Raw genomic sequence first — 21,881 nt, forward strand, 5'->3', positions numbered from 1 at the left:
AAAAATACTGTAAAGATCGGTAAAAGTACAATAACAAACAAGAATATTGGGTTGTCAACGTTCATTTGCATTTAATACTCCTAGATCTCAGAGTTTTCCAACATAGGGTGGTAAGGGTTGCAAAGAACAGCCGCACTAAAACTCCATGAACTGTCAACACTGCTGCCCTTTTCTACTAATAGTCCATCTGTCTTACAATCAACGCACCACCAATATCTAGTCACGGCCGAAAAAAATGCTTAAAGCATGTGCACTCAAGTTTTTTATCTCCCAGGTACGTAACGAATACATCATATGTCCGTGTATATGTATAAAATGCTATTGATATCCAATGCTTACATCCACGAATCTTTTCCCTTTTTAGATGTCTACTTAGTGAGTGGGCATAGAAACGCTGGAACGGGTGTGGTCGGCATCGGTTTCTTTCCACAAGGAAGTAACGGTCTTGGGCTTAGTGTAAAAGTGGAGACCGCTCTTGCCGTAGAAGTTCATGTCACCGAGAATGGATCCACGGCTACCAGTCTATACAAAACATGATAATCAGTAAAACAAAATACTCGGTATACAAGTGCAGCACTAATCTACTTACGAAGGAGAAGGGTGGAACGGGGACTGGAATAGGAACGTTGATACCGACTTGGCCGACATCAATTTCATGTTCGAACTTGCGAGCGTTGGGACCAGAGTTAGTAAAGACAGCAGTGCCGTTGCCATAAGGGTTAGCGTTGATAAGCTCAATGGCTTCATCCAAGGTATCAACATGCAAGCAGACGAGAACAGGTGCGAAGATTTCTTCGCGGTAACATTCCATATGAGGCTTAACATCGGTGAGGATGGTGGGACCTTGATTTCTCATATGTTAGCTAGGTTATACTTTGGTGAAACCTTATTGAGCACACAGCTTACCAACAAAGTTGCCCTTCTCATAGCCCTTGACAACGATGCCTCGGCCATCCAACAAGGCAGTGGCACCTTCGTCAACACCGCTCTGGATCAAGCGTTCAGCGCGTTCCTTGGCTTGAGGAGTGATCAAAGGACCAAGATCAGTGTCAGGGTCCATGCCGTAACCAACTTTGAGCTGTCTGGCGCGCTCAGCGAGTTCTGGAAGCCATTCCTTGGTCTCGCCGACCAAGATAAGGGTGCTCAGAGCCATGCAGCGCTGACCAGCAGCACCGAAAGCAGCGCCGGCGATGGCATTGAGGGCAGCTTGCTTGTTGGCGTCGGGCAAGAGCACGGCGTGGTTCTTGGCTCCCAAGTTGGCTTGAACACGCTTGCCGTTAGCGCTTCCACGGGTGTAAATATGCTGACCGGCGCGATCGGAGCCTACAAAGGAGATAGCTTTGATGGCGGGTTCATCGCAGATATAGTTGACACAGTCAACGGAACCGTGTACGACGTTTAGAACGCCCTTTGGGACGCCAGCTTCTGCAGCGAGCTCTGCAAGCATCATCATGGCGCCAGGATCACGCTCGGATGGCTTCATAATAATGGAGTTGCCTGCAGCGATAGACAGAGGGAACATCCACAATGGGATCATGGCTGGGAAGTTGAACGGGCAGATACCGGCAGTAACACCCTAGATACGCGCGCGAAACATTAGCCAATTATGCCCATAGATGCAACATATACACATATGTGTGATTTACCAAAGGTTCCCGGTACATGTCTTTAAAGATACGACAAATTCAACATCAGATATCCATATGGAGATAATCCTGTTGAGTAATTGCAATGCCTCCACTTACATGTCTCCATATCTTTGGCGACTGTCAGCTTCTCGCCCATCAAGTGAGACGTCAAGGCGCACGCCTGCTCGACGACTTGAAGGCCACGGAAAACATCACCCTTGGCATCAGCGAATGTCTTGCCCTGTTCTTGGACAATATTTTCAGCAATGCGCTCCTGGTTCTGGCGGATCAAGTACTGCAAATCCATCATGATTCTCTGACGGGCCAAGACGGTCGTCTTGCGCCATTCCTTTGCAGCAGAGACGGCAGATTTGGTAGCTTCTCTCAGTTCTTCCTGGGTGGTTTCCGGCACCATGCCCAAGAGTTCTTGCGTGGCCTAAACCTTATTATGTCAGCCCTGATGTTCTTTTAGCCGGGGATGATTGAAAATGACATATTACCGGGTTACGAAGTTCAATCCATTTGGTAGCTTGGGATTCGGTAAACTCGCCATTGATGTAGTTCTTGACGGTGGGAGCATTGACGCTCTGCGCAGCTGCTGCCTGCTGGAGCAAGGGCTTGTGTGTTGTGAAAGCTCGTCGTGCCAAGGGAGCTTGAGCGTTCCTGTGCGGTAGGTAGAGTGAGTAAGCCTTGAAGGAACTATACTACCTCTGCAAGCAATACCTGATTGAGGAGGGAGATCGCAGCAGTGTCGACAACATTGTGGCAAAAGTGTGGAAGAGTGGAGAGAGAAAAGGGAGAGGAGGGAAAGTCTCGACTAAAACGAATCGGAGGTGCTTGCTTGCAGGACCGTGCGAAAACTTGAATTAGTATGGAAAATGATCAGTCAAACCAGGCGAACAGAATTTGTCCCACGCCAACTCCTAAATAGTATTGACAAGGTATCCTTACCCTCCTTGTTTACCTCACAGCTACCTTTGTATCTATGGAATTGAATGAGCCTTCTTCAGGTCGTTCTTCTCTCTCGTCTGTCACTATGACACACGGAGGTTCAAATGGTTGTGGGGATGCGCATGATTTCCGGAACACCTTCCCCACAAGATGCAAAGTACCAAAATATATCGGATTTCATGTGGGTAAAACTAACAAATCTTGTAAGAGACGCGTGCGTTATTTTTATTATGATTACAGAAATAGACATGATATAGTAGTAAGGTGGGTGTTGACGTTGATGAGAAATGAAATTAAATTAATGGAAAACCCATAGTATCAGGGCAAGAACGCCAAGACATGCCCACCAAAGGATCGTGGACATGGGTGACTTGTCAGCATTCCACAGCAAGAATGAAGTATCTGTCTGGTTGAAACGAGGGTCGGGTGCAAAACCCAACGGGAAATCCTCTGGTTTCCAAAGCGTCACTTCCCACAGCTGGGATCTATTTCCAAATACGCAGTGATCCAATATCGTGACACCAGTGTTATTTGCAGTAAAGGTGAACTCATAGCTTGCGGTTGGGTAAATGCATCGCGGTATCATATTCCACAGGTGTGCTGCCGATACAAGATAAAAGAAATTGGAACCCGAGTTTTGGTTTTTCTCGCGATCCGGCTGAATAACGTCACCTGCGATCTTATTCTTTCCAGTATCTGGATCGAACTCCACGTTACTCCATTTGGGCATCGTAGAAGGATCAGCACGCATAAACAGCCATTGCTGTTTATCAGGACGGATGGCCTCGTAGTTGTTTACATATCGTGGCTGTAAATGACCACCACGTTTCTCGATAGGTCGAGGAGCTGAGGCGTTGTAGACACCGTTGAAGCCAGGATATATGTCAAAGTCCAAATCGACTAGTGTGATGTTGTCTACTTCGCACTGCCACATTACAGCTGCGTCGTCGAGGCCACGCAAATGGTCCCATCGAGTAGATATGCATTTATCGTACTGCAGCAATTGTGCTCAAATTAACAAGATTGCAAGCTTGTCAGGATTGGCTTACTTACTTTGGCGTGGTTGAGATGATGAATGGAATAGTTCTTGTCGCCGTGGTATTTTACAGTCCACAGGGTGCCATTGAACACGGTCGAGTTCGCACCGTCTGTGGGCACAACTTGATTGTCAAAATCGATAAATTGGAGATATTTCCCGGTTTCCACATGCTTGAACGTATAGAAACCAGTCTACTTTCATTTGGTTTAGAGTTTGCTTTGCTTTGCTTTGGAGCGAGATCGCTCGAAACTTACCGGAATGTTGGTGGAGTTGTCGATGATCTGAGGACCGATGATGCGGGCTAAGGGGTACGTTCCTTCGCCTGCATACACGATACCAGCCACAAGGAGATGGAGCAGGAAAATGAATGGCAGCCGTGGCATGGCCGATTAAGCAACAAGGTATGGGAGGAGGAGGAGACCTTTTGCAGTCAAGTTATTGAGATAGAGTTTGGAGAAGGCGAGATGGTGCCAAGAAAGGCCGCTGTTTCCACTTTAGCACTTGACAAACGTGTTCACCGCAGTAACCATCATGAGCTTTGGTTCAACCAACGTAAAGAAATGTCTCTTATCCATGCTTTGCTCGAATGATTTGAATACACTGTGCCACTCATTGTCTTTGTGTGTAATTTAAGATTTTGTATACATTCTTCGGTTTGCTAATTGATACTTCCTTAAGCCGTTCCATCGTCTCTATTTAATCTAAATAATCTGTACTCGACGCTGCAACGTATTCTCATTGTCGTATTCCGGTTGCCAAGTACTCTACAGGCCTGTATAGTTTTCCCATCGCCCTCCTCCTCTGTACGAGTCTAGGACTACTTTCGATCAAACACTGACAAGATTTTTATACATGCTGCATCCTCTTGCATTTTTTCAGGGAATGACGTGCTTCATAATCCTATCTCAGAGATAGAGCGACACATTTTACTTTTTACATTACGTCCTCTTGTACTACACGCTTGGTTATCCGCTTTCAGCCATACATCTATCTATTGGCTACAAGGCCGGACAATACAAAACTGGTGAAGTTTCGGAACTATGATGTAAACGGCGCACACACAGGTTTTCAGCGTTGTCCTGCTGTTTCCCCGACCGACCCCTCACTCCACATCATGTCTTGGTACCAGAAGCAGATCCGTTTGAATCCGCGTGGCAAAGGTGTGTGAAAACTTGCCTAGTGTAAGCATAACATCAGGGCGTTGAGTGTTTGCCGAAATAGGTTGCCATTTGGTTCATAATGAGATTGTTAATCAGGTTCCCGAGATCAAAAACTACAAGATCGGCATGGCCAATATCTTTTGTAAGTTAAATATACTTTTAATCAGTTTTCTATATATTAAAGCTTGTCAATTTTGGGTATCCAGTGCAGCATACCTCGGCCTCGCTTATGCTGAACGAAAATGCGGATCCTGATGTCCGTCGCGACATGGACATGGGTCTCGATAGAATCGTGCCAGAGACCTTTCCTTACATCCACACTATGGAGGGACCTGATGATATGGTACGGGATAAAGCATCATCGTAAATAATGTTTACATCCAACTGACGCCTTGTTAAAATGACAGCCTGGACATTTGAAATCGGGTATCATTGGTACCTCCCTGAATATCCCTATCACAAACGGCAGATTGAACACTGGCACCTGGCAAGGGCAAGTATACATACTTCATTAAGCACTAAATATAAAATCTAATACATCACCATACCATCTACAGCATCTATCTCTGCGAGCATCGTTACGACGGAGGATCTAGACGGGTTGTTGTCACGCTCCAAGGCGAGAAAAAATAGGAAGTTCCATGGAACAGCGTTTTGTACATAGAATGAAGAGATCTGTCCAGATAAAACAGGAAACCCTTCGTTTGATTTATTCAAGAGGCATCCTGACATGAACAAGCGAAGATGGAGATATGACCCTAAGTTTGGATATCGTTTTTTGGTCTCATGAACCAGAATTTGTCCGCGTCTTTCCCGATCCTTGCAAGCGTGACATTTCGGTGGCAGCCTTTGCATATACGAACAGATTCTGAGTAATCCAGATGATGTAACGGAATCTTTTCACTAGAGCATAGCTGGCAAAATATGCCTCCGCAACATCGACAGTGATGCTAATCATGAAAATGTATCCAGTTAGTGAGTATGTCTATCAAGATGATATAGATCAAAATACCAACTTTACGATTTACAACAGTAAAGGGCTCACGGCATCGTTCGCAATAATCGGAATCTGTCCAGTCTGGCGGATCCTGATATAGAACGCTTTAAGTATATGCGCAGCAATAATGTATGTTAACTACTGCTAGCTTACAATAACGAGCTCCCGAAATACAAAAGGTAGCGGAGAATTATTCAGTTGCGGTAACTCTTCACCTTGATCCTTGAGCTGCTGGCAAGTCTCCTCCCAAATTGTCAGCATATTTGGATATGAGCCTTTCCTTGCACTCTCAGCCCATTTGACAAAGTAAAGTTTGATGTGATACTTGAGATCTTGGCTCGTTTCTGCATCCTCCTGTGTGTAATGAACGTTAAAACATGAACATTACTGCTGTCAAAGAGTCGCTTTGTTATGTACCACGATCTGCAACAAAGTATCTGTGAATTCCTTGTTTGCAATGGCGAAGATAAATTGTGAGCGATGAGTATCGAGAAGTTTATCTATAATCTGCGATGCTCAAGTCAGTACTTGATTTGCTATTTATCATGGCTACCTTACGTTTAGAGTTTTCGTGAGTACTTGGTCTTTGCCATTATTCTGCGCGAGATGATGCTTGAACGCCCGCATCGTTTCTTTGGAATTTCCACGGCCTGCAAATATGTAGCGGTAGATTTTTTCAAAGCAACTTGCGGCATCCTTGGAGTTTGCAGGATCTGATGCGCGGACTACCAATATTTAACGATGGTAAATATACAAAGTAGATTCGATCTGTAGCCTCGCTTACCAATCAATTCGTCCAAGTTCGTATCTTGTAGTTTACGAAGCACAGCCATCAGGTTACCAAGATTGTTGTTGTTGTTAAAAAACCAGGGATGCAAATTCTGCTGGCAATTTTTATACTTTTTTCTCACACGTGGCGCTGTAGGGGCTAGCCACGAAATGTGTAACGATGCATTGCGTTTATACTAGAATCAACAGGTATTTACAAAAACTTTATCAAGATTGTCTGACAAGGGAAGTAGAATACTTTAGGTACAAAAGGCGACTGAAAAAGAAAAAAATTTTGAGATTAGAATTGACATAGGTAACCGAAGGATGATCGCGAAAGGTATCATGAGCAGAGACCAGCCTTGACCTGGTTATTGGTAGACGTGCATTACACTGAATGATATATTGATAAGCACTCCAGCCACGATTCCTAAAGTAGATAAAAGCGGGTGTCAGATCATGCATTGTTGTCAGCAATCTGCATTTATACGATTCTTACCCATCTGATGTCTTCGAGTGAACACTGATTCTCGGAACCAGAATATGCAGAGAATTCCCAGAAAGAATCCTAGCAGCAGCCCGCATACCATTTCCTGGTAAGTGCCCTGAATAACTGTTGTCTGCGTTTAGCACGCTCAAAAGGAAACGGTTTTTCTTATGGCAGTTCGTCCGTACCTCCTTCAGGCAACATATCACCTGAGCTTTCCATCCATTGCTCTTCAATCGCTAATGTTTGCTCTGTTGTTTCTATAAAAGGTGAAAAATCGACAATTTAGACATGTTGATAATACGAACTAGAAAGCAGTATGTGCGTTCTTACCGCCGTCATACGAATTCATCCTCGACTGATGGAAATGCATACGGATATCTCGGATCTACATTTATAAGTGTCAACTTCAAGGTATTATAGCTTTTTTTTCAACACTTGGAATTTATGTACCTCTTCCTCGTTAAACCCGGCTTCTCGTAACCGATCAAATCCTCGGAACGGCGTTAAACGCGTTGGTTTAACCTAAAGCGGCATATTAATGAGATTGCGACAAGACAATAGCATGTATCACTCTACTTGCATATTCATTGGAATTATTTGAAGATACATAATCAGAAAGTGCGCAGTGAATGTATACTGTGGGAGCGGTATCCTGTCCTTCAAGCAGCCTTCCCACGCCGTATGCTGACAGAGTCTTGTCATTGTCCAAAACTCGTCCCTGGTAAATGAGTCGAATGTTCTTGTTCTCCGTTACTGACGGCACCGACTGCCGAATCTAAACAAGAGGAGAGAAAGCTTCGTTCATTCCCCAGTACTCGTCATTTGGAATTATCGCACATACTTTAGACTTCACACTGTCTATTGTGTCTGAGCTTGGAGAAACTGCAAAGACTAGATCAGGGTTGTGTTGCCAACGAATGCACACGTTAATGGAGTCATAAAAGTCGTCAACCATTTTTGGTGTTTTAAACATTATGCAGGTCAAGATATGAAAAAAGAAGAAAGTGTTGAAAGAGAAATCCGTAGAATAATACACTCTTTCCGTAAGTAGGGCAAGTCGACTGACATCCATATCGGAGTTAACAAGCCTGCTTTGGATCCGGCAGAACAATTCTGCCTGCATCTACCCATTTCTGTGCATGACTGCATGAACGGGTCGAGTTTAACATGTCTACTTCGCGAACCTGGGATCTTTACTACGCGAGGACTCTATGTAAATCATTGCTCGTATTATAAGTCATTCAGTAGTTACAGAGATGGAATGGACGTCTGGAGGAAGAGGATTTTTAAAGAATAAAAGAAGAGCCAATCAACTGGCGTATTTAGAGCATCTTATGCCTTGGATCTCGGCAAAGAGTACACAGCAGTGCTGAGCGAAGCATTACTCATAGTGGAATTAATGGAGATAAGCCAAGTGGCGAAGAGCTCTTAGCGAGCCAAGCGCGAAGAGCAAACTGAATAAAGTGCCTGTTGAAAATCGTTGCAATGACTGCAGGAACAGTTCTGGTCGTAGTAAAGATCTCATGAAGAGATATAATAACCATAGTGAAGTGTAGTTTTCGTTAGACCAGCATCTCAGCGGCATAAACGTTTCTTCAGATAGAGGATTATCCATCCAAATCATCTTCAGTTTCATCTAAAGCAGCAATTTTTATTCCTCGTCCAAATCGTCTTCATCGTCATATTCTGCTGCATATTCCTCTCCATATTCTTCTAAATCCTCATCGTCAAATTCATCGCCAAATTCGACGCTCACTATACCGTTGTAAATGACATATGCAAGAAAGAAAGTGAGTCCACCGGCAATGGACCATATTCTCTTCTTTTGAAAATCGAGCTCTGCTTCGGACTTCTTGACCGGCTTTTCATTGCCCATGTATGATATAATATCGTCCTTGATGTTGCGGAAAAAGGCGGTCGGATTGCTGTAAAATGTGCGCCACAGAGACGGTACTTCCTCGGAGGGCTCTGACTCTTGGTGCTCAGTAGAAAACCATTCCGCTTTTAATCTGTCGCAGTACGTTGCTAGTCGTGGATACTCGTGTCTCAAGATATGTTGCAGGCGACCGTGAGCCAAGTCTGGATATAAATGTAATGCAAGATGTCCAAATACTATACAGTCCAGCGTTGTTGGCCTATACATCGGATAAGTGTTAAGTATTTTTCAGGTGATCAGCTATATACATACTTTTCACCGAACATGTATGGCTTATTGCCAAGCTGACTGTCCAGGATACCATACGTTTCTCTAGCTAATCGGTACATCTTGCAAAATCGAAACGGTTAGATCTTTTTTTCGGGATCGACATGCTGGAGCTAACAAAGCAGCTTACATAATGCCATCCTGTCCGCTGGAGTTCTTTCATTTCTTCAACTTCATTCTGCGGCAATCCCTTGTCGTCGTCTTTAATCTCAACATTGTATTTTGCCAGTCGTGCTTTAGCATCACTCTTTAACCGCATCGGTACCAAATATGTTGACGGGAAAGAAAGGATCTTCGCATATGCTGGTCGAATGTTTTTCACAAAGTTCGTCGTGTCTGCATACCATGTAAAAAGCTGAACGTCGTTTAGTATCGAAATCGAGATGCTATCGTGCCATACACACCATGCAATCATATAACTTGTCCTGCACAAGTGCCGAATATCTGCAGCCACACGAATTAATACATATGGTATTCTGGAGATACAAAATTGATTAGACGTACGCTAAACAATCCGCTCTTTGCGTAGCTGTCAGTTCTTCGTTTGCGTTCAGTCCGTGCTTAACAAGGTGTGCAAGAATTCTCTCTGTGCCTGCCACCCAAGTAGTTCCATCGTTGTATAGAGGAAGCTCTCCTGAAGTGTAGGTTCAAGTCGATTACTAGCTGTTACCATATATTTATGCATCGCGCGAACCTAACCTGTAGGACTGCAACTTGGATCGTTGGCGTACACAACCGTGTAATCCTTTTTCATTAACCGAAGGTATGATTCAACTACGATGCATTTTGGATCGATCGAGGGAGCATTGAGAGCAGGGCTCCAAACATAAAGTTGTGCTGGTTTCATGTATGTGTTCTGGAAACAAACGGCACAAGAGCGCAGACAACAAATTCGGGCCAATCTATCAGTCACGTCCGAACCTGGAAAACGTGCTGCCGATCCTCTTCCGCTTACAACATCGAATGCAATCCTCACTCACAAGACACTGAAATAGAAAGATTCAAAATCATTCATGTGTATCGTGTTAAATGCAAGTGACGAAAATCATAGAACAGTTTAGACCTATTTTCCATCTGCAGTGTGAACGCTGCTAGCAGCAATGCTGGCGGAATCAGACATAGAAGATGCGACAGGTGGTCCCTGGTTTCTTCTCTCATCCAAATCCTTTTTGATCTGTTCTTCGAGTTCTCGGATATCTTCAATTGTCATGCCGTACCATTGATCCATCCAGCAAAACAGTTGTCTGCGTTGCAGTGGAAGAAATGCATAGTTAGTCGTGAGATCCAAAGAAATAAGGGTGCTAACCATTTCATACCTGTGGAATTTGATGAATAAATTATGGATAGTCTTGGCCAAAAATGATTCGACTTTGCTCTGCAAACCAAACCATTTAAACTCAATGTACACGAGTTTGTAGCAAGTCATGACGGGCTCGCACTTCTTTGTCCAATCCTTTTCCGTCAGAGGTCCACGGCCAGTCTTTACAGAGTGCACAAGTTTGGGATCTTCTTGGGGCTTGTACTCCTTGGGATCAATTTTATCATTGGCTATATCGATCACGATGACCTCACGTTTCTTCAGATCGGCGTCAGAGATTTTAAGCGCATTATCAATTTCGCCGCGAGATCCGTCAACGTGCAACGTCTCATAAACGATTGAAAAGTTATCCTTCATATAACCATTCTATTACGAAGTAATTAGTCTACAATATACTTGGAGATAAAGGAGTGATATTTTTACATACCTTCAGTACTTATATAATAAAATTTTCGATTTGTGAAATGCGTCAGTAAAGCAGGCATGTCAAATTTTAAGTTTTCCTGCTGTATGCAATTACCTGTTTTGCAGTAAGGATAGGCGTTCCAAGCCTGTAGCGTAACGTTAGCCTGGGATCCACAGTTGCATTTCGTCATCCTACCTCCTCGTAAAGATCGAGCGCACCGGCAGGGGCAAGAGCTCGTACGAAGCTAGGAACACGGGATGCAAGGCGAAAGATCTTGTACGTGTATTGGCCCTTCTCGCCGTTCTCTTTCTCGTAAGGTTCGTTTTTCAGAACTTCAACGCCTTCACCTCCGCCGGTCTGCTCCTTGGAAGCCATGGCGGTTGCGTACAGTTGCCCTGGAAAGATTCGTCTTGTCCATCAGATGGCGTTTCTCCTGGCTTGCATCGGTACAATGAACCACTTACCGACTTGGTACTCTGCTTCAGTGCAGTTATTGATGACTCTGTATTCCTTGATGAGCATGAGTGAACGTGTTAAAATGCAGTGTAATAGTAGTGCAAAAGTGTAGTTGCGTGTGCTGTCTTGTATGCTGAGGAGAAGGAGAGGAGTTATCGACGTTTTTGGATATTGCGCGGAGTGTTGTCTGTAGCAGAAGGGGTTGGCCACCACTCTCTTCCGCCAAGAGGCGGAGATCTACACTTACAGGAGTGCGATCAAATTGTCGATAAGGATTTATAGTCTTGTTTGACACTAAATCATCGAGAATTTCGCTTTGAGCACTTGGAGATGATTCGTTGGTCTCATCCATATCAATCATTGGACATTGCGGGAATCGGTTGGATGGCTGTACGTGATACGCTGAAAAGCCACGTAGATGCCGTCGGCAGCCGACATGCCGAGTTCGATCAGAGCTTGGAACGACTTGGCAATTAAATGCTGAGCAATTTACCATGGATTACACAGGTATTTATACAACATAGTGGTTCTATCCAATATACACAGCAACCAAACTCTATGATATAAAATTTAAATATTAAGTTACCGTTAACCGCCACGAAGTATTGGATGTACCGCGTTACCTATGCATTCGATAACTGATGATATGTAACTTCAGTTGATCCTCTAGCAAAGACAATTGAGCTGCATCGTGCATGACTGTCTTCACCTCTAGGTATTAACTAGAACAGCGATGTAGTGATTGATTTAACTGAAAAATTATTTCCTGTTTAGGATATTCCATATCTGAAAGGGCTTGGTTGAGCAACGAGAAAAAGTTTTTTCTTAAAAAAAAAAAAAGGTACGAATCGCTCCTCATATGTTACGAGTGTATGAGATTGTGAATACTATGAGTGAACGGTGCGCAACAGTCTTGTGCCCCCAAATTGCGGTACTCTAATAACGACTTTATTGGCGCAGAGTGGATGGTCGAAGAAGTGCAAGTTGAGCAGGAATTTTTGCTAACGAGAACTTACAGTCTGAGGGACTTGGCATTTTTCAACGCTCTTAACCTTTCACGAAATAATGTCGGCTTGCTGATTTTTTATTGATACTGCAAGGCAGAAAGTAATCAACTTCCCCGAGCGTGTACGCGATTCTAATGTAGCTTTTTCCTACATCAACCACCCAAATTTTGAACTGTTTGTTCCCGCAAGCTTCTTTCCCTGATCTTCTGGGCAAGTATAAACCATTTCTGCCATTATGTACCAGATGGCTTCAGTGGTGTCGTCTTGCCAAGATGTCTCTCGCACGGATACCTGTAGCTCATTTATTCTAGCATCTCTCTGGTTCTGCTTGCTTACAAGATGTTTATGTCTTCTACAAGTTAGACCTGCAAGTTTGGTTGAATGGCGATGACAACTCGGGAGACTTAATATGATGGAATTGACGAGGAATTGACAGTATTTGTCTTCAAAATCAATTCTCCTTTATTCATATTCAAACTATGGATATTTATATGTTTCTATAACTATTGCGGTAGCTGTCGCAGTGCGTGAGAGCCGAGAGCTTGGTTTTGCATTTCCTGATTTCTTCATGCTTTATATCCTGACAAGCTTGCGAAACCAGTTGATTTGGCACCTCGAGTTTTCATGTTCCTGGCGTAACGGAATATTTGGTTTAGTACATAAACCTCCATTCTTTGGCGATTTTGCATCTGCCTCGCTTCGCAAGCACAGCTCGCATGAATCGATGTTTGAAAGGATACTATATCTAAAATCCAGGTTCTTGTTTCTACCTCGCTGGGTCCTCATATGGCTATCTTGTCATTCTTTTGTTTGATCGTCACCGCTATCGATCTCGAGACAACCAAGCTCCGTCTTGTCGCTGATGTACAATGTATGCATATTTCTGCATCATGCTCGAATCCTCCAAAAGACGCACACAGCTTGTCAGGCACATCCTGAGCAATGAGTATCGGTTCCTCTTTTGACTTGTTGAAAAAGAGCACGGTGTGCTCATCGGTTAACTTATGTCTTGCCATTCTTCTTCGGGGGCAGGGAAGAACTTTTCGTCATGCAGATTATCCCAGGATCGTTCCATTGATGAATTGACGTTTTCTCAGTTTGCTTGGGCTTTCATTGAGTTTTGCAGGATCCTCCCACTCATTAAAGGTATGGTTCGTTTTCGCAGAAGATAGTCAATTTGGTTGTTCGGGTGACATTGGTAAAGCATGGTTCATGTTGGGAAGAGCAGTTCATTTTGGGAACATTCATGAACGTGAGCCAATAAATTTGGCGGTGGTTCATTGGGCGTGGTTAAATCGTCCTTCCAACACTGCAAAGATATGGTTCCACCTTCTTCTCCTTTCCTTAATGACTCCGCCCGTTGCGCCCACCGAGACTGCAGAGAAGGATAAGTTATCCTCGAGCAGCGTGAGCTCAGTATCGACAAGACCTGCTGGCGGGTTCCATCAGCGCAAGACGTCCCTGACCACTGCATGCCCGCCTACAGGGGCGCGGATCAATTCGTCCTCAAATACCGAAAAATCCTCACATACCCGCTTATCCTGGTCACCCTCCTCATCTCATTCCAGTGCCACCCAATGGCTCAAACGACTATTTAGACTTCGCATTGTACGGTTCCTTGCTTGGGCCTACCTCATTCTCAGCATCGCATTCTCAACCGTCCATCTCTTGACATCTTTCTCCACCGACTCTTCCCCTGTCGCCGCCAGTGTAACCAGTAAGATATCAACCACTGATAGAGACAATGTACGAGACTGATACGTTTTGTTGCAGTTCATGATATTGACAAGGTCACCACTACCACGTCTCTAGAACTCTCACCTCTCAATGACCTTACCTATCGTTTGCGACTCTCAAAGATGTTTTCAAAATCCCTCATACAAACTGATCATATCCGCCCACAATGGTTCACCGCCGCTATTACTCCCACCCCTGACCGAGTAACATTGGTGACTGTGCTAACAATGGATGAATGGCCGCATCTGGCACGTTTGGCTGAGGTGTATAAAGGTAAATATGGAAAAGAGCAGAACGAAATAGTATGTACAACGATGCTCACTGCATCGCCTTTATGTTAGGTCCAATCTCGGCAACATTGTTGATACCAGCTTACACCGGTGGAGGTTTGGGATCCGGTACAATCGTGCAGCACCTTTCTCGACTACGACGTGATTACGAGACCCAGACCATGCTAAGTCAGCACGTCGATCTGCATATCGTTGTACGACCGAACCGCCAAGATGCCCACGGTGACACCATCCATGGAGGCTACCAAGATGGCCGCAATTTGGCGCGTCTGTTCAGTCGAACGAATGTGATTGCATACATGCCTGTCACAGCATTGTGGATGACCGACTTTTCAGCTGCTGCTTCGAAATATGCACACTATCTGAACCAAGGTGATGTGCTTATCGTCCCAACTTTGGCATTCCCACGTAGAAAAATGGAAGATACGTGGCCAACGAGCAAACAAGAGGCCAAAGATTGGGTCGACCAACAGCGGATGGGTCTTGCCGACTTCCACTGGAATTTGAACAAGGGCCCAACCGCCGTGGATCTATGGCGAGAGGCTACGGAGCCGTACCAGTTGCCAAAGTACGACTACCACTACAGCCCAGTGTACATGACCACCAAAGAAGGTCATCCTTGGTGTGAGGAGCGTTTTGCAGATGAACCAGCTGCTTGTTTATATTCCACTTATCTCGCCGGGTCCGATCTCTGGGTGTTGCCAGATGATTTTATTGTGCGGACAGGCCAGGAGCCTGAAAATCAATTGACATTCGAAGAAGTAAGCCTGCTATGTAATTGCTTGACCGGATAGAAAAGAGAACTGACGATGCTGTCCTTTAGAAAAAGATGCAAGTCAAATTATACAAAAACTTCCGCATTGAGCAATGTGTATTTTACGCCCGACAGTTTGAACAAACAGGTCAATTTGATTCCGAGCGCGCTAAACATGTTCAAGAAGAATGTGAAAAGGAGCTTGGTGATCTTAGAAAGCAAAAGATGGTCGCAGCACATCATTAGAAAGCACATAAGCATCCGGATTCGACTCTACAATATAATGTATGCTGCAATAGAAATACACAAAAATATGGCTCGTTTTGTTATGCAAGACCACCTCGCATTTAGCTGGGTAGATAATGTTCTGTATTGTGTGATGCTTGTAATATCAAGTTGTTGAATGATTTGGCTCATCAAATTGATGATACGATATACGATTTCGATGTGGTCAGTAATTCATGTCATCGGCCAATAATATATGCTACGTAATGTACATCAAGTTTTTATGTGACATTCTTTTTGCCCTTCATTCATGTCTTGGGTTACTTAGAAAGCGTTGTCATTGAGTTAGTGTGCTTTGTAGGTGTGGGAAGCCGAACTCAATCAAGCTACGGGATTTGAATTTGCCGACAGAGGCGATGGAGATGGACTTCGGGTCAACATCAAGAGTTTTCCAACTTTTACCGCCATGGCAACTTCGGCTGCATCGCAATCTGCCATTAGTCGATTCATAAACTCGCCTGCTGGTCCAAAGACTATCCACTTTTGGGCCCCGGCTATGAAATGGGTACGCTGCATATTATTGCTCGCTGCGTCTGCTTAACAATGCTCTGACATTGCTGTGGCATAATCTTTTCTAGGCGCTTGTCATTGCCGGTATTGGTGATCTGCAGCGACCAGCTGATAAGTTGAGCTTGAGCCAGAACCTCTGTAAGTATTGCTTGGGCTTGAGCAAGTCATACTTGTTCTTCGCGAGGAACTTGTTTAACAAACTAATATGCCGCACGCCAAAAAAATTAGCATTGACTGCCACTGGTCTTATCTGGACTCGCTACTCGATGGTTATCATCCCTAAAAACTGGACCTTGTTCACTGTCAACCTCTTCGTTGCAGGCACCGGCTTAATGCAAGTTGGTCGTATCATGATGCAAGTATCTTTGAAAATTCTCAGATGGTATATCAGCCAGCGGACTAACATTTACGCTCCCCATCCAGGTACCGTCAGACAGAAGAATACAAGCAGAAGGTTGCTGCTGGCCAAGTGTAAAAATAGGCTTGCGATTTATAAAAGTCATCCACTTTGTTTGCTACGCTCGAACATTCATAGCAATAAACAACTACACACTATATCTCAAACCGAGCCGTTGGATTTTTCAAACTTTATAAACTTTGAAGTTGATCAACGGAGAAAAATTAGACAGCTTTTTATATATGGAGCTCTGCATAGGGATAATCTATAGGTAGAATGCATAAAACACTGCAAATGTGTCATGGCAACAATGAGGGCCGGAGTTGTGTGGCAGATGCGCGTCTGGGGGAGACGACCGGTCCCCTGGCTTTACGCAACAAAAATTTGTTGCTTTTTTGGCTCTCCCCCAACTCTATGGCATCAAGGCTCATTTCCAATACCCTTCACGCCCCTTCTGGCGTCGCCCACAAGGTACGCCGCAAAAAGATTCTGACGATGCGATTCAGTGTTTAATTTCGACCGCATAGCTTGTTCGACCTTTGGCCACCGCAGCTCAACAGTCGTTAGCTACTCGCACCACCGTTCTGCCTAATGGTCTGACGATCGCCACCGAAGAAAACGCCAGGGCCGGCAACGCGACAGTTGGTCTCTGGATTGACGCCGGTTCCCGTGCTGAAACCGCCAAGAACAGTGGTGCTGCCAACCTCGTCCAGCGTCTTGCTCTTAAGGTGCGATATCACTTGCTTTTATCTCTGTTTGCGTGATCGTGCGTGATTTGATAGTGCTAACGAAGGAACAATGGATATAAAGAACTCTACCTTGGCCAACAAGTTGGGTGGTCAAGTCGTCGCACGCACGACCCACGACCAAACCGTTTACGCCGCCAAAACCACCGGCTCTTCTGTCAGCAACTCTGTCCAGATCCTCGCCGACCTTGTCCAAGGCATTAAACTCGATGGTTTGGAAGCCGAACGCGCTGCTGTTTTGAAGCAGCTCGAGAACGCCAGCCAGGAAGATGTTGTATTTGAACATTTGCACGCCACTGCTTTCCAAGGCGAATCCTTGGGATTGCCCGTTGCTGGCCTCAACACTGAAAACTTGACTTCCGAAGATCTCTCCGCCTTTGTCAAGACCAACTATGCTCCCAACCGCATTGTTCTCGTTGGTGCCGGTGACGTTGACCACGAGTCTCTGGTCAAACTCGCCGAGAAGGCATTCAATGGCAGCAGCCCTGCAGCTCCTGTCAAGACCAGCAAGCCATCCTTCACCGGCTCTGAAATCCGCTTGCGAGACGATGCTGCTTCTCACGCTCACGTCGCTCTCGCTGTTGAAGGTGCACCCTTGATGTCTGACGACTACTTTAACTTGCTAGTCATGCAAACCATTATTGGCTCCTGGGATGCCTCCCTGAACGGCTCCGCCAACTTGTTCTCTAGACTCTCCACTGTTGTCCACAACAACCATCTCGCCGATTCATTCGCCTCGTTCACCAAGGGCTACAAGGATACTGGTTTGTGGGGCATGTACTTTGTCTCTCAGAACCGAACCCAACTCGACGATTTCGTGCACTTTATGCAAAAGGAATGGAACCGCCTTTCCACCACCGTCACCGCAAGCGAAGTCGAACGTGCTAAGCAGCAGGTCAAGGCTAGCTGGTTGTTGAGCCAGGATTCTACCTCTGTTGTTGCCCAGGACATTGGTTCCCAGGTGCTCGCCACCGGCAAGCGCTTGTCTCCTGAGCAGGTCGCTGAAGCCATCGACAAGATCACCGTTTCTGACCTTCGCAAGGTTGCTGAGAAGTATATTTGGGATCAGGAGATCGCTGTTGTTGGTTCCGGTCCTATTGAAGGTTTGACTGACCTCAACAGAGTCCGTGGTAACATGGCCTACAACAGGTAATGCAGAAATACATCTATATCCGGTCTATTAGGTTCTTCGATTTACTTATTATGCTTTTCATTTCATAATAGATTCTAAGCTGAAACCGCTCCCATCTAATTACTTTCCTATCTTTTTCACCATTCTTGTATCCAATAAAATTGCCACTAACATTTAGAGAGCAACCTGTCTATGACGCTTTTGATGGCCAGCGAAATTTTTTGTAGTTGCCGTAGAGTATACAAAGCATTGTCCTAAAGTATGGACGTTTGTTATTACGAAGCTTTGCCAAGTCTATGCAGAGTATCCGAACGTCAACTCTAGCCTCCTTGTAGCATTCGGCCCTACAAATATGTGTCTGCGAATAGACGCCATATCGTCAAAGCCTTCGGTCGTTTATGATTTTGCCGGGTGTAATATATTTTCAGTGATGAACATGGAATATATAACAGACAAACAGTTTGAAATTATGCATTCCCGCTCTATTTCTATGCGAAGATTTTATTAAAGCATCATATAAAGTAGCTATGACTCATCACTCATTGCTAATATTGTTCGCTTAAAGGTTTATTCATATTAAAGTTGTATGCATCAATTTAAACGGCATTGGACTGAGTGGCAGTCCTAGACTTGATATGCTCTTTGGTAAGAGGTCGCTAATTTTTGCCGTTTTCTTTGGTTTTTTCATTATCGGCACCACAATAACCCGCAAATCGGTTCTTTGGCTTACAGTACCCGTTGCAACTTGGAGTTTGTATTCCGTATGAGCTTCTTGTAGATCTTGAAAGAGATGCTATGTTCTATTAAAGGCCGGCCTAGATATGGAACGTATAAATTGTCAGATATGTGCCTCCAGATGCAAACGAATTTGTTCATCTTCAGGATCCAAAGTAAATTGCTTGGCACCAACCGAAAGTTGCTCAAAGTGGGGCCCACTCATATATTCATTGGTTCTTGCCTGTCTCCATCATCTTTGGGAGAGATGTATTAAGAATAGTTTCAAATTAGATAGATCATAATAATTAATATATCCTCTCTGCCGGAGAACCTGCACTTGTCACAGCCATAGCATCATGGGTTTGATAATTTTCTGCCTGAAATGCTGCTTGCGCTTGATCTTGCTTTGCGAAGGACGTCAGTCTTGTTACATGTCTCCTCCGAAGCTGTCCATTGGACTATGACAACACCTTTCACTGCTGCAAGTATCGGGCAGCCTGAAACGACCATCAACTAGCACAATTTGTTATCAAAAACATATGTAAAGCATTAAACTTACTTGCACTGAGCCGAGGTGTGCACAAATTTGCAGTGTTTATTCGTGCAGCCCGGCCAGTATTTGCATCTACTGTGGTAGACGACCCGGTGACTTTGCTGTTGTTTGATGCCTTTTTTGTTTTTCTTTTTCAGGTGTTTGGGAGGAGCAGCCACGGTGTCGCCGTCGCCCTTGCTGAACAAGCTGAAGTTCTCTCAGGAGGTTGACCAGCTGGGAATAAACTCTTTTGCGAACGGCGAAAAGTCGAGTGGCAGAGCTATCTGTCATTTTTGCAAATGTCACAGAGCCTAAGATATTCATCAATCACTACACTTTGTTATTAAGAAATACGTCAAATAGTAGACTTACCGGCAAGGATTAGCTTGGTGCACAAGCTTACAATGCTTGTTTGTGCAGCCTCCCCAGAATTTGCAACGAGTTTTGAAAATTGCCATTCGGACGCTCTGCAAGCTGGTCCTTGGAGTCCTCGAGCCGTTGCGCTTGATTGAGGATGACACGTTTTAGGTCCGCCATGTCATTTGCTACGTTATGGATATGGATGTGCGTTGGGTGCATGGCGCATTTTTGGGTCGCGGAAGGAGTGTGATGAGTTGACTTTTGGCACGAATATCGCTTTGTAACCAGAAGGGAATGGATAAGAATCAGTATACTCTTTTCGAATATATGTTTTTGTACCTACCGAGATTAAACTACAACTTTGGACGCAGCGACGGAAGTACTGTAAGCAAGGTCAACCAGTGATACAATCAGCGAGCACAACAAAATAAATAAAGAAAGTAGCGGAAAAGAAGTGATCTTTTATTCATCAACTACCCCCGGAAAATGACGTGCCCGAAGGCGGCTTGCTTATGTCTGTTTATGACGCACAAATTTGCTATGTTGTCAAAATTGGACATACTATTCACTTCCCATTATCCCGTCTGGCGCATAGGAGGAGGTTTTCGAGGCACCTTTTCAAAAAAGCATGTCTTTTCCAAGCTCTTGGCACATACTCTCGTCAACGCGCAGATATTTACTAATAGTAAGGGCGTCAACCAAATTGTTATTGTATGCAGATGAATTTTCATAGTTTGATATAATAGATCCTCTGCAGTTATCAGGATATGCGATGGTCTCGGAGTTCGGGACTATGGTGCTCGCATGTTGGTTGATCGATGGCAAAACCATTTCCTATATGTACTTACGGGATAAACTTCATCCAGTGCAAGACTGAAGCTGCATACCCTTTCTCCAGAAGTTGGAGTATGGCAGGTCCGGAAGAAGTTGCTGGGGTTTCCAACTTGCTTGCCGACCGTTACTTCTGATGCTTGCCGGTAGGTCTAGCGTTTCTGTAGCATCGACATCGCTTTCTCCAGAAGACTCCGCGGTATTGTCCATACGACCGGGTTTCTCGTTTTCGATGCTGCGGGCAAGCGTCGCGTTGGATACGCTAGGGCAAGTTGCACGACCAACACCTTTCTCCGCGTTTCTTCCTCAACAAGACGGCTTCCTACACCCACAGAGTTCGTCCCACCACATACACCAACTTCTTGACTCTTGGGACGACCGATCAAACTTTGCAAAAGCTAGCGAAACAATGTAGAAGGAGGGCATCAATTTTCGCTCCGTCTGATGATTTTGGAATTCTCCATGATAGTAGACCAAAGTTCGGACTCCCCAATTTTGCTGTCGTTCTTGATGGTCTTTTTTGGTAGCTCTGTCAAACTTTTACAGAGAAATGAATGTTGTTACAAAATAGTGATGCATTAGGCACGTTACCATAGCGCGATTGCGCGGACGACACGCTGTTTCGAATAGCTCAAACCACGGGAAACAGCAAACAAGGCAAACTGGGCATCTTCGGGAGACGTTGTTGCAATTGTTTGCTGCGTGATAGGGTCCATGATCTTTAGCAGCTCGTCATCAGTGAATTTGCCAGATTTGTTTAGATGTCGCTCCGAGACTGAAAGGTGCAGTTGGTTTAACAAATCCTTGCCAAAAACCCTGATTTGTGCTTGGCTGTGCTGCTCAGGACATAGAAGCAGAGTGTGATTGAGCGCCAAAAGTTTGTGTATGTTAGATTCGAGTGGCAGCAGCTTCACAACATCGACTTCGCTTTGGATGGCGTCGTGGTAATGGGTGAACAACTCGGTTACGTTGCGACCCTCATGTATCCACGCCGGATCATCGCGGATGGCTTGCTCAACCGGACGGACACCACGTTCAGCTGAGGACGGCATCCGAGCTGCGTCCTTCGCTCCTGATAGCTTGATCAATCAAGTCGATGCCGGTTAGCGCGGCGTTCAGTTTTATGCGCTTTCTTGATTTTTCTGTCCAAAATTCCTTTGCTTCGGC

At 44.8% G+C, this 21,881-nt stretch overlaps 11 protein-coding genes across 11 annotated transcripts; 4 read left to right on the plus strand and 7 right to left on the minus strand.

Annotated features, from left to right (window-relative positions):
• Positions 1 to 372: 372 nt before the first annotated feature.
• Positions 373 to 2,389, minus strand: VTP01DRAFT_2246 (uncharacterized protein; the record flags this gene model as incomplete). The annotated part of the gene is made up of 7 exons (XM_069380686.1): positions 373 to 522; positions 590 to 843; positions 907 to 1,576; positions 1,647 to 1,666; positions 1,746 to 2,064; positions 2,129 to 2,291; positions 2,352 to 2,389. The coding sequence occupies 7 exons, from the start codon at positions 2,387 to 2,389 to the stop codon at positions 373 to 375; spliced, it is 1,614 nt and encodes a 537-aa protein (XP_069237749.1).
• Positions 2,390 to 2,877: 488 nt separating this feature from the next.
• On the minus strand, positions 2,878 to 4,001 carry VTP01DRAFT_2247 (uncharacterized protein; the record flags this gene model as incomplete). The annotated part of the gene is made up of 3 exons (XM_069380687.1): positions 2,878 to 3,573; positions 3,633 to 3,809; positions 3,873 to 4,001. 3 exons carry the CDS (start codon positions 3,999 to 4,001, stop codon positions 2,878 to 2,880), a joined length of 1,002 nt encoding a protein of 333 aa, XP_069237750.1.
• Positions 4,002 to 4,732: 731 nt separating this feature from the next.
• On the plus strand, positions 4,733 to 5,293 carry VTP01DRAFT_2248 (uncharacterized protein; the record flags this gene model as incomplete). The annotated part of the gene is made up of 4 exons (XM_069380688.1): positions 4,733 to 4,778; positions 4,840 to 4,920; positions 4,985 to 5,121; positions 5,186 to 5,293. The coding sequence occupies 4 exons, from the start codon at positions 4,733 to 4,735 to the stop codon at positions 5,291 to 5,293; spliced, it is 372 nt and encodes a 123-aa protein (XP_069237751.1).
• A 243-nt stretch (positions 5,294 to 5,536) lies between these two features.
• On the minus strand, positions 5,537 to 6,608 carry VTP01DRAFT_2249 (uncharacterized protein; the record flags this gene model as incomplete). The annotated part of the gene is made up of 6 exons (XM_069380689.1): positions 5,537 to 5,728; positions 5,795 to 5,866; positions 5,929 to 6,129; positions 6,193 to 6,282; positions 6,334 to 6,500; positions 6,560 to 6,608. The coding sequence occupies 6 exons, from the start codon at positions 6,606 to 6,608 to the stop codon at positions 5,537 to 5,539; spliced, it is 771 nt and encodes a 256-aa protein (XP_069237752.1).
• A 306-nt stretch (positions 6,609 to 6,914) lies between these two features.
• Positions 6,915 to 8,006, minus strand: VTP01DRAFT_2250 (uncharacterized protein; the record flags this gene model as incomplete). Its single annotated transcript, XM_069380691.1, has 7 exons — positions 6,915 to 6,973; positions 7,043 to 7,156; positions 7,219 to 7,290; positions 7,364 to 7,418; positions 7,484 to 7,555; positions 7,614 to 7,808; positions 7,875 to 8,006. The coding sequence occupies 7 exons, from the start codon at positions 8,004 to 8,006 to the stop codon at positions 6,915 to 6,917; spliced, it is 699 nt and encodes a 232-aa protein (XP_069237753.1).
• Positions 8,007 to 8,684: 678 nt separating this feature from the next.
• Positions 8,685 to 10,083, minus strand: VTP01DRAFT_2251 (uncharacterized protein; the record flags this gene model as incomplete). Its single annotated transcript, XM_069380692.1, has 6 exons — positions 8,685 to 9,168; positions 9,222 to 9,298; positions 9,367 to 9,591; positions 9,641 to 9,680; positions 9,741 to 9,870; positions 9,936 to 10,083. 6 exons carry the CDS (start codon positions 10,081 to 10,083, stop codon positions 8,685 to 8,687), a joined length of 1,104 nt encoding a protein of 367 aa, XP_069237754.1.
• Positions 10,084 to 10,299: 216 nt separating this feature from the next.
• On the minus strand, positions 10,300 to 11,482 carry VTP01DRAFT_2252 (uncharacterized protein; the record flags this gene model as incomplete). The annotated part of the gene is made up of 6 exons (XM_069380693.1): positions 10,300 to 10,480; positions 10,553 to 10,920; positions 10,982 to 10,989; positions 11,075 to 11,105; positions 11,156 to 11,355; positions 11,425 to 11,482. The coding sequence occupies 6 exons, from the start codon at positions 11,480 to 11,482 to the stop codon at positions 10,300 to 10,302; spliced, it is 846 nt and encodes a 281-aa protein (XP_069237755.1).
• A 2,288-nt stretch (positions 11,483 to 13,770) lies between these two features.
• VTP01DRAFT_2253 (uncharacterized protein) lies at positions 13,771 to 15,450 on the plus strand (the record flags this gene model as incomplete). The annotated part of the gene is made up of 4 exons (XM_069380694.1): positions 13,771 to 14,140; positions 14,197 to 14,433; positions 14,502 to 15,211; positions 15,274 to 15,450. 4 exons carry the CDS (start codon positions 13,771 to 13,773, stop codon positions 15,448 to 15,450), a joined length of 1,494 nt encoding a protein of 497 aa, XP_069237756.1.
• A 445-nt stretch (positions 15,451 to 15,895) lies between these two features.
• Positions 15,896 to 16,474, plus strand: VTP01DRAFT_2254 (uncharacterized protein; the record flags this gene model as incomplete). Its single annotated transcript, XM_069380695.1, has 4 exons — positions 15,896 to 15,994; positions 16,068 to 16,137; positions 16,228 to 16,354; positions 16,423 to 16,474. 4 exons carry the CDS (start codon positions 15,896 to 15,898, stop codon positions 16,472 to 16,474), a joined length of 348 nt encoding a protein of 115 aa, XP_069237757.1.
• A 336-nt stretch (positions 16,475 to 16,810) lies between these two features.
• On the plus strand, positions 16,811 to 18,295 carry VTP01DRAFT_2255 (uncharacterized protein; the record flags this gene model as incomplete). Its single annotated transcript, XM_069380696.1, has 3 exons — positions 16,811 to 16,867; positions 16,924 to 17,124; positions 17,207 to 18,295. 3 exons carry the CDS (start codon positions 16,811 to 16,813, stop codon positions 18,293 to 18,295), a joined length of 1,347 nt encoding a protein of 448 aa, XP_069237758.1.
• Positions 18,296 to 21,139: 2,844 nt separating this feature from the next.
• Positions 21,140 to 21,766, minus strand: VTP01DRAFT_2256 (uncharacterized protein; the record flags this gene model as incomplete). Its single annotated transcript, XM_069380697.1, has 2 exons — positions 21,140 to 21,251; positions 21,306 to 21,766. The coding sequence occupies 2 exons, from the start codon at positions 21,764 to 21,766 to the stop codon at positions 21,140 to 21,142; spliced, it is 573 nt and encodes a 190-aa protein (XP_069237759.1).
• Positions 21,767 to 21,881: the final 115 nt, after the last annotated feature.

Source organism: Rhizomucor pusillus, assembly GCF_041956525.1.
Source record: "Rhizomucor pusillus strain CBS 183.67 unplaced genomic scaffold VTP01scaffold_12, whole genome shotgun sequence".
Taxonomy (NCBI): Eukaryota; Fungi; Mucoromycota; class Mucoromycetes; order Mucorales; family Lichtheimiaceae; genus Rhizomucor; species Rhizomucor pusillus.